General features: G+C 43.4%; 1 protein-coding gene across 4 annotated transcripts in view; it reads right to left on the reverse strand.

Moving 5' to 3' along the window:
- The window catches only part of MAP4K5 (mitogen-activated protein kinase kinase kinase kinase 5), a 70401-nt gene that overhangs the window by 17248 nt on the left and 43098 nt on the right, over positions 1-10055 (reverse strand). For all 4 annotated transcript variants that reach the window (XM_019616021.2, XM_010712150.1, XM_010712149.1 and 1 more), the window contains exons 5-15: positions 9456-9511; positions 8190-8237; positions 8057-8099; positions 6512-6584; positions 5482-5613; positions 5080-5142; positions 3906-3987; positions 3183-3299; positions 2777-2855; positions 1268-1326; positions 272-336 (exon numbers count right to left, since the gene is read on the reverse strand). In XM_019616021.2, coding sequence (XP_019471566.1) covers positions 272-336; positions 1268-1326; positions 2777-2855; positions 3183-3299; positions 3906-3987; positions 5080-5142; positions 5482-5613; positions 6512-6584; positions 8057-8099; positions 8190-8237; positions 9456-9511 — 817 coding nt within the window. The remainder of the gene's footprint in view (positions 1-271; positions 337-1267; positions 1327-2776; positions 2856-3182; positions 3300-3905; positions 3988-5079; positions 5143-5481; positions 5614-6511; positions 6585-8056; positions 8100-8189; positions 8238-9455; positions 9512-10055) is intronic.

The following is a 10055-nucleotide window of genomic DNA, read 5'->3' on the forward strand; positions in this document are numbered from 1 at the left end:
ATATTTGAATGCTTTGCTTTGCTTTCCATCTACAAGTTTTAAGTAAACCACTGTTCATCATTAAAAGAGATTAAAATCCATTCCCCAAGACAAGGACCAACCAACTGCAGGACAACTGCAAACCAGATAAAATTTCCTTTCATTTTTTTTTTTATTTCTAAAAGGACTTGAGCTGACGGTGTGGTTTTCCAGCTCAAAGTTTTTTCTTTTCAGACTCTATTTTCTCATTAAGTCACACAAAAACCAAGATGTTTTTAAACTCTGTACTCACTTGCTGCTTCCACTTTCAACAAAAGGATTCCAATGCGAAGCAAAATCGGTACCAGCTGCCACAACCTGAGGATGCAGAGATGGTTATTGTTTTTTCCCCTACCAAACAGAAGCCAAAGTATGAAAAGGCCTGGGACATTCCCAAGCGACCCATAAGAATAAAATAAAATTCCAAAGTGAGGTCATGTTTTACAGTATTGTTACAATTATTGAAAAAATAATGTCTTCTCCTTCGGCTCAGACTGAAAAGCAGCATCTGAGAATGGCACAGTGCCAGCAGCAATTAATATATAACATGAAAACAACAATTTATGATGAGAGATGGATTTTCCAGTCAGAGCACTTCCAAGACACCCAGCACAGCACAGCCACCTCCAGACTGAGAGCATTCCTGTCACTACACATAGAGCAAGGGGACCTCATCAGTAACAAATGGATAAATCTCAGATGTCCCATTCAAAAAGGATGAACTTTGTTTAAAACACAGAAATGGGGTATTTCTGGAGCACTGAGAGCTGGCGTCTCCAAATCACAGTTACTGGCAGCTGTTTCTATTCACATCACTTAGCAATGGAGCCCTCATACACACAGCCACACAGAGATCCAAAAGGAGCCTCATTATCTGCTCTTCAGTAAGCTGCTGAGAGCTGGGATCAACAGCAGCAGCTCATGGGGGCAAAAATCCTGCATGCTGCACTGCCAGGAGCAAGTAGCAAATAAACCGATGACAGAAAGACCAGAGACTCAAATGCAGAACAGCCTCTTCACATTATCAGATTAATTGGCTCTTGTAGTTTTTCTCATCTGAGCGTGACTCTCTGCACAAAGCATAGAGGGCAATTCATTTTCTTAAAAATGTGGTGATTGTCTGGGGACCAAGAGTAGTCTTCTCATGACTCTGTGCCTCAGACACATACATACTACTTGGAGTTGAACTGCAACACAAGGAAAGTGCTGTGATTTGAAGAAATGAAGGAAAATCCAAACTTGTCCTTACCATTTCATCCCGAGCTTCTGTTTCTTTCCGCAGAGGGGGCTCAAACTGGAGCTTATCAACTACAAAACATGATGTTGTCTGCTTTAATACACTCAGCATTGTGCTGATGCCCTTCCAGTGCTTACTGCAGTGAAACACGTGTTGTAGAATGGTGCAGGAACATTCATAACACTTAACTGGACTATAAAATGACGATCGCTGCAAGTCCTATTATTACCCAAATGCTTGAATTTGCAAATGTGAAACACACAGGAAGAGATGAAAAGTAATACCAAGTTGCAATATGAAAGCACATTGATATGTAACTGTATAACCACAAATTATTTTTAATGCACGTGGGGAAAAAAAAAAAAAGTAAAAGGCTTTTAACAGTATGCCTCCTAAAAGTGAGACGTATGTGACTCAGAGCAGCCAGTATTTATGCTACCACAAGCATTTGTCCAAACCCCGAAAGAGTTTCTATGCTCAAAATTTCATCTTAGATCTAACAGAGTAGAGCATCAATATTGTTTTAAAAGGAAATAAAAGGTTTTATGAAAAGAAAATGCACGGAGTTGGCACACACCCTGGTGAGGACAGCTATTAAAATCACAGGTCAGGGTCAAGAAAAGATTTAATTAATGAATTTGAATCAGTGTGAAGAAAAACACAAAATCACAGAATGCCAAGGGTTGGACGAGAACCACAAAGATCACTTTGTTCCAACACCCTGTCATGGACAAAGTGCTACCATTTTACTGTATCATATCACAGAATCACAGCATGGCCTGGGTTGCAGAGGCCCACAGTGCTCACCCAGTTCCAACCCCCTGCTGTGTGCAGGTCGCCAACCAGCAGCCCAGGCTGCCCAGAGCCACATCCAGCCTGGCCTTGAATGCCTGCAGGGATGGGGCATCCACAGCCTCCTTGGGCAACCTGTTTCATTGCAGAATAACAGCTAATGGAGTCATGGGAAAATATGCCTTTCTAACTATCAAGTCACTCTTAATTTTTGGTGCTTACCTGTAATTAGTGATTTTGTTATTTTGCAATGCTTAAGGTGAGATCACAGAACTGGAAAAACTACATTGGCCACAAAAGATTTCTACCTAAACATTACTGTGCAGCAATGAGATGAAATGAAACGGAACAATATGTGAGTTTTAATTTCAGTTTTGGAAAAACGGTGCTGGTAGTGCTGCCCAGAGAGCTGTGGGTGTCCATCCCTAGAGGTGCTCAAGGCCATGGATGAGCCTTGGGCAGCCTGAGCAGGAGGGAGGTCTCCCTGCCCATGAAGGGGTTGGGGCTGGGTGGGTTTTAAGGACCCTTCCAACCCAACCATTGTGTGATTCTATGAAAATATCATTGAAGATTCATGTGTGTGCACTGTTTCTTCTGCTTTTGTTTCTCATATGTGCCTACAGTGGAACAGAATTTCCAGGGTATGCAGCTGAACAACGACCCCAATGTCCTCCTATTGGTAGAAACAAAGCACCACCACCATGTGGGTGAAATACATCAGGAACTTACAGTTTATCTCTGATGCTGTTCTTTCTGCCCTAACATTCCTGTTTGTAGAACGAATCGTATGGCGAATAACAGAATGAGGCTGCAAGGAAATAAAAATAAGAAGTTATGTGGTTTTATGTCAGATCTCAATCAACAACCAAACCAACAAGGAGGAAGAAGAGGTGTTGCAGACTTGCATACTGTAACAATACACTGTCTTTGTTCTAGCCAAGACCCAGGACCACACTTCCTAGACAGAAGTGTGACAAACTCTGCTAAGATGTCCTGGTTCCTCCAGCACAGCATCTTACAGGAGCTCTAAAAATGGGGCAGTGCCCCTGTCAAGTTGGAGTCATACATAGTGAGAGCAAAACAAGATATTTAAACAGTATTTTTACCAAAATCAGAAAATGAAAGATGTTCTTACCTCAAAATCATCATCATCCACTTCACTGCAGTGTGTGTGGTTGTCAGGATTATTAACTTTGTCCAACAGCTCAACTGCTAAAGATCGTGAAAGACCAGGCTGACCTACAAAGCTATGCTAAAACCACAAAAAAGAGCAAGTTACAACATACACTTGATCTGCAACTTGAAATAACAAACGTTCAATTCAGAATGCTACTGAATTTTGCCTCTTTTCTGGGGGCTCAACTATTTCTTTAGCCATACTCGATATCCCCCCCAGTAAGCAAGGAAATGACACACTTTTGGCCAGTTGTAAACTGGGAAGTAATCTCAAACAATTACATGTTAACTTCATTTTTTATATAAGTAGTAGCTTGGTCAAGTGTAGCAAGACAGGAAAAATACGAAAGAGATCAGTTTTCTGTTTGTGTGGCAGGAAGGGTGAACACCTACATGGCTATGCCTTATGGGCTGATGCACCCACCTGTACAAAGGACACGCTGAAGAGAGAACACCAGACAACCTCCTGTAATTATCCCTACCAAATGTCAAATAAATCCTTCTCCCTGAATAAAATCTCGCTACTTCTCATAGCTGACTAATGTCTCCTTCATTCAGATTTCACCACACACTGTAGGATCAGAGAAAGAACACTGTTCCAGTTTGATTTCCCATTGATTCGTTGCTCACTTTGAAGCAAGAGATCACTTATGGCTGTTGCACAACGTCCCCTGTCACTTACAGCAAGGAGTCTGTCTGCTGTTGGTCTCTTCTTTGGATTTTTTGTAAGTGCTATTTTGACAAAATTATGGAATGTTGATGACCTTAAAGAAAGAAAAATGAGGTTTTCTATTTATTTTCAGGAAGATATTTTTGATTTAAACTACTGAACAAAAGAGATGCACAAAGTTGGAACGCTGCCTAAGTACCTCCATGCACCCCAGGTTTGAATAATTATGTTACCAAGTTAACAAAATAGGGGAAATATAAATCCAATTACTGGACCTTGCATGGCAAATGTTTCAATAGCATAGAGAAAACAAATTAAGCACACAAGGCACTATTTCAGCTTTTTCCAGGGTCAGTTGTTACAGAACTAAGCATTGGAAATAAAAACTGTGACTCAGGTAACCAGCAAACCCTCAAACTCCAGGCAAACCCACGTAACTGATCTTGGCTACAGATAGGAAAATAAAGTACAAAATTCCAGACAAAGTTCAGTCTTTACACTGGTTCTTCTTCTGTGGACAACATTAGCCCTAGTATGTTTGATTTTGAATTATGTCCTGCTGCTGGAGCTCAGTTCCCCCATTTGCTCTTCAGGGACACTTGGAACAACCAGTGAGCTGCTTCTCACTGAGTCTTCCTTCAGATAAAGTCACATCTCAAGCTAATGAGTTTAAAACCAACCTATGATATTATTCACAGCCTTCCACCTTCAATAGTGACAAGTATGAAGACAGCCTATGGAAGAAAAGTTGAACTGGGTTTGTTTAGCTTGGAGAAGAGAAGGCTGCAGGGAGACCTGATTGTGGCCTTCAGTGCTTGAAGGGAGCGGATAAACAGGAGGGGGAACGGCTGTTTGTGAGGGTGGGTGGTGATAGGACAAGGGGAATGGTTTTAAAGTGAGACAGGGGAGGTTTGGGTTGGATATGAGGAGGAAGTTTTTCAGCCAGAGGGTGGTGAGGCACTGGAACAGGTTGCCCAAGGAGGCTGTGGATGCCCCATCCCTGCAGGCATTCAAGGCCAGGCTGGATGTGGCTCTGGGCAGCCTGGGCTGCTGGTTGGCGACCTGCACACAGCAGGGGGTTGGGACTGGGTGAGCACTGTGCTCCTTTGCAACCCATGGTTCTATGAAGCATTTTTTTGTTCGTATTGTCTACAACATACTGAGCAAAGAAAAGGGCTTAACCTACCATTTTGCTTTTTCCTTTAGCTTTGGTGGTTGAAAATTACTTTTTGACATTAAGAACAAAGCCCTGAAGGTAAAGGAAAAAAAAGATTATATGGTGGAAAAAGATCCATTTTCATTCTGGTATCTAAACACTTTAAATTAATAGTTTTTCTCTACCAATTTATTATACTTAATCGCAGCGCTGCAGACACTACAATTAAAAAAATAATTTTAAATCTCCATTTACAATTTCAATTCTAAATTTAAGCCTTTAGCTTCGGACCGGTGTCTTCAACACAGACACGGCTCATGCAGCAAGGAGCTGCTTGGTGAAGGAGCCTTGAAGAAGGCTGGGCTGCAGGCAGCAGTCCCCGCTGGGGCTGAAGGGGATGAGCAGGGTAAGCAGGGTGCCCTGCCCACACACCTCATGGGGTGCAGGTCGAACATGGGGGGCTGAAGCTCCGCCAGCTCGATGGCTGTGATGCCGACTGCCCAGATGTCACAGAGCTGGTTGTAGCCGCCGTTCTTCTCCACCGCCGCCACCTCTGGGGCCATCCTTCAAACAGAAGACATCGCTCGGTCAGAGAAAAGAGCCAAACAGGAATCGGTGCCCACACACGGAGTCACGCAGCACGACAGGTGACTGCAGTGCAGAAAGCCCCACCAGGAGGCTGCTGTGCCTCCCCTCACCCGGCAGCAGGGGAGAAAACACAGAAGCTGCGTGTTCTACCTGAGGTCACCAACTGGCCAGCAGAGCTAGGAATAGACCCAGAGCCTCATGACTCCTGGTGCAATGCTTTAATGACCAGATAATCTTCCTGCCCTGCGTCCTCCTGCTGCAGGATAAGGAGGGCAGCAAACAATTAAATGCCATTGTCTGGATTAAGCTGCATGTACACATCGAGTCAGTACTAAGAACATCACCCTAAAAGAAAGGCATCTGGTAGTGTCAGAACTCAAAGGCAGTTAATTTACATCCATAATCCAGCTCAAGATTTACGCTGATACGACTGCATATGGAATGCTGTCTTACGTGGAAAATTAAGTACTAGAGATGATTAAAAGATTGTTTAAAAACTGTTTTTCTGTTGTGCAGAAGGAAATGTGAAGAAAACTGAAAGACATCTTTGGGTTTATTCATGAGAAGGATAAAAAGTTAGTGAGAAACTAAACGGCCACTGGGTTGCCCAAGGAGGCTGTGGATGCTCATCCCATCCCTGCAGGCATTCAAGGCCAGGCTGGATGTGGCTCTGGGCAGCCTGGGCTGCTGGTTGGCGACCTGCACATAGCAGGGGGTTGGAACTGGATGAGCACTGTGCTCCTTTGCAACCCAGGCCATCCTATGGTTCTGTGATTTTATTATGCATTCAGAACCTGAGAACCCAAGCTCTTGGTATGATTTGTAAATACAGGCTTAGCTTTGCAAGCACATAGCAATGGAAATAGTTTCTTACCAGTAAGGGGTACCGATAAATGATTTCCTCTTTGCAATGGTGGCTGTTATTTTTGCTGCTACACCGAAGTCAGCTGGAAAATGAAATCATCGTTCATTTAGAAATCTGATTTTAACACTCTAATTCCATTCTAGGAAGTGCCATGTTATGAAAAAGCACTCTTTCCTAATGCAAATTAAAAATTCATTCAGCTTCGACAGTTAAAGGTTAATAGTAAGATCAACTAATGTCAGTGAACAAGTATTTTTGAATTAAAACCATTCGTTTCTACAGCTCACTCACAATCCTGCTCCCCTCCTCACTGGTTTTCCATCTCACCAAGCAGCAATCTTACAAAATTCAGTGGTATTCAATGTAATAGTCGAGAGGAAAACCAGCGTCATGCTTTGGAAACAGTACTATTCCTGTTACTTCCAGAGGAGCCATGGGGGGCCATCTGTTCTTGCTTCTGGAGAGTCAGTCTAGGGGACAATTACCCCTCACTGAGAGCTGCAGACAATCAGATGGTCTCACAGAACCAAAAGACATTCATGTCCAGCTTTATTTTTATTGCATGATAGCTGGAGGACAGTTGTGGACAGATCTAACTAGCTTGGCAGGCGAATGTAAGGTACCAGTGTGTAAGCCAAGTTTAATGGAGCTAGTGGAAGCTCCTATCAGTTTCAAGGTTTTTTACTTTCTGAGGGGCAGCAAAGCCCCACAACCACTCCTATTTCAACCCCAGATTATGACTGTCACATTCTGTCTCCCACCTTGTCTGCTCCTTCCTTCCTGAAGAGCCCTCACAGCACGTAGGCTCCTATGAAGAGGCAGCAGACAGGCAGATGGGAGTTCTGACAAAAGATTCAGGCTGCCTGTGCCCCTCTACATGCAAAGTGGCATTAGAGGACGCCAGCAACCTAATCTCTTTAAGTGCTTGTCTGTGGAACCCAGAGTGCTTGACAAAGGAGAGTTTCCTCACCTCCACCTGCATGGAAACACCCAACGCCATATGCTGGGCTGGAGGCACAGCCAGGAACAGACCCTGCACTGCAACAGGCTGCCAGGTGCAGAATTGCCCTTCTGGCTAGGAACGTACCCATCAACATCCAGGTAACCTCAGTCCCAGGGAAAGCTGGGAGGTTTCAGGGCTGGTTGGCCGAGAAAAGCAATTACTGTAACTTCGTAACAGAATGCAAGGCTTCTCATCTCCTCCATGTGTGTGTGCCCATGGACACACACCTTCTGTTGTCCACTACTGACCTCCAGCACTCTGAGATGTTCTTACACACAAGAGGTTTATGTCACAGAGAACATTATCTAACAAAACTGGTTGCACCAATACAGGAGTTCTGCTGGAATGTGCTTTATCGTTTATAGGAAGCTCAATCATTGCTGTACATGTGCTGCTCAACAAAAACAAGGCCATACAAAATCTGAATAATCTCACCAAGAAAAATTCCTGCCTTAAAGAAAAGCTAAAAGACCATTTGCTCAATTCATGATTGACTGCATCCAAAATCTCCTATTTGCTTTCTGTCTTCATGTTAAATTCTGGTCACTTACCTAACTTGATGTCTCCATGGTCTGTTAGTAGAATATTTGCACCCTAAAACATAATAAATAGAATATTAAAATGCATTGTCAGGAATATTTTCCTGCAGTAGAAAGTTTAAGGGTTCCCAAAGTTCCCAGTTACCTTTATATCTCTGTGCATTTTCCCCTTCATATGCAAATAAGCGAGACCCTGGAAATAAAAAGAGACGTAACCCTTCATTATCACTCCTGTTAACAGACTGCAAAGCCAGTCCCATTCAACCAGTTTTAATTACTGAATGTATTTTATTGGAAAATTAAATAATTGAGATTTGCAGATAGGAAGTGTGCTGGGTTCTGTTCCTCATCTCTCCCAGCTGCAGCCAACGCACGTGAGGACTCATTCAGTCAGTCACTGCTGAGCATTTTATGTTGGTAAACGGACATGTTCAGAACAAGCCTCAACTCACAGCACTGCTTTCCTTGACTAAAATTAGCTGTATGTTTGAAATCCTGAAGGTTTCAACAAACAGGTGCCCGTGTAGCCGTCGAGCTGCCCGTCCTGCAATACCAGTTCCTGCAGCAGCAGGAGATCAGGAACAGAAGTGCCAGGTAAGGGATTGGATGGGCCTGCACCTCCACCTCCAGCAGGGAGCAGTTCAGCCACTGCTCCTGGGAAAGGTGTGGCTTCACGATTCTCTTCTGCAATTATCCACGGATGCAGACAGCAGGGATGGAAATGTTCCTTGCAGAAACACTGTCTGCATCACCTTATCTTGTATTTCTACAACGACGGGCAATCAGAAAACAAAACAGTTGTAGCCACCTGGTTTTTTTCTCTATAAATGATTAGAATTTAATGCCATAATCAAGGCGGTTCAAAACACATCTTTTTAAAAATTTAATTATTATTATTACCCAGTTACTTACCCTCCTTACTGGGTATTAGCTGCTTTCTGCAACGACAGTCAGAACTTTGTCCTGAACAACTTCTGCACTGAACGGCTGTGTTAGAACAAGGCATGAAAACTGCCCAGACAGCACTGTGGTCACAACCTGCAAAGACCTGTCTTCCACACTTTCACTGCCACCACCAGGATCACCAAGGAGCCAGGAACAGGACTGAGTTTTAGTATTTTGGTCCTGCAGTGGGATCCACAGAGACATCCACCTTTGCAAATTACAGCACGAAAGCAGCACTGTTCTGACAGTGATTCTAAGCAAATATTTGCACAACCTTGCTGTGCTTCTTGCTGATTTTTATTATGCAATACGGAAAACTGTCTGATTGGCCTCAAGTAGACTCCCAGTGCTCACAAATGGAAGTGGTGGTACAGCACTGTCTTCTGAAATCGCTCATCTTCTGTCTCTACTGTCGTACACAGCCTCTATCATATATGACTATAATACATCTGTAGAAGAACAGTACCTGCAAAGTCTCTCTGCAAACATATGCAATTTGTAACTCTGACAGAGGTCCCGTGACTGAAAACAAAGATAAAAAGTGTGTAAGTCTACAGCCTGTAGCGTGTAAATAACATTGTGAAGCAGCCAAATAGCAGTACTGCCATGAGAGTGAAGAGCCTTTTTTTTACATGGACTGTATTTTACACTGAGCTGAAACGAGGGTTTTGTTTGTTTGCTTCACAGAAAGGCTTTTTGCAAGAAAAACAACAGCACACTAAGAGAAGACAATATCCACAATGAGATTACATATTCAATTAGCACCATTTCTGGTTGCAAACTTCTTAAAGGTCTTTTTTTTTTCCGTGTCTTCAGAAAAAGGAGATCAACTACCACTGCACACCAACAATGAATGGTGCAGGGCTGGCAGAAGGCAGCTAAAGGCACAGAGGAGCTCACAATGTACAGCCACTGCAGGTACTGAAGAGTCCTCCAGGGGGATAAACCATAAACCAAGCTCCTGTACCTAACTATCAGGAGAGAAAGGAGCAGTGTGATTAAAAAACAAAGTCTATGTCTGGAGGCATTCAAGGCCAGGCTGGATGTGGCTCTGGGCGGCCTGGGC

The sequence above is a fragment of the Meleagris gallopavo genome, chromosome 5 (genome assembly GCF_000146605.3).
Source record: "Meleagris gallopavo isolate NT-WF06-2002-E0010 breed Aviagen turkey brand Nicholas breeding stock chromosome 5, Turkey_5.1, whole genome shotgun sequence".
Taxonomy (NCBI): Eukaryota; Metazoa; Chordata; class Aves; order Galliformes; family Phasianidae; genus Meleagris; species Meleagris gallopavo.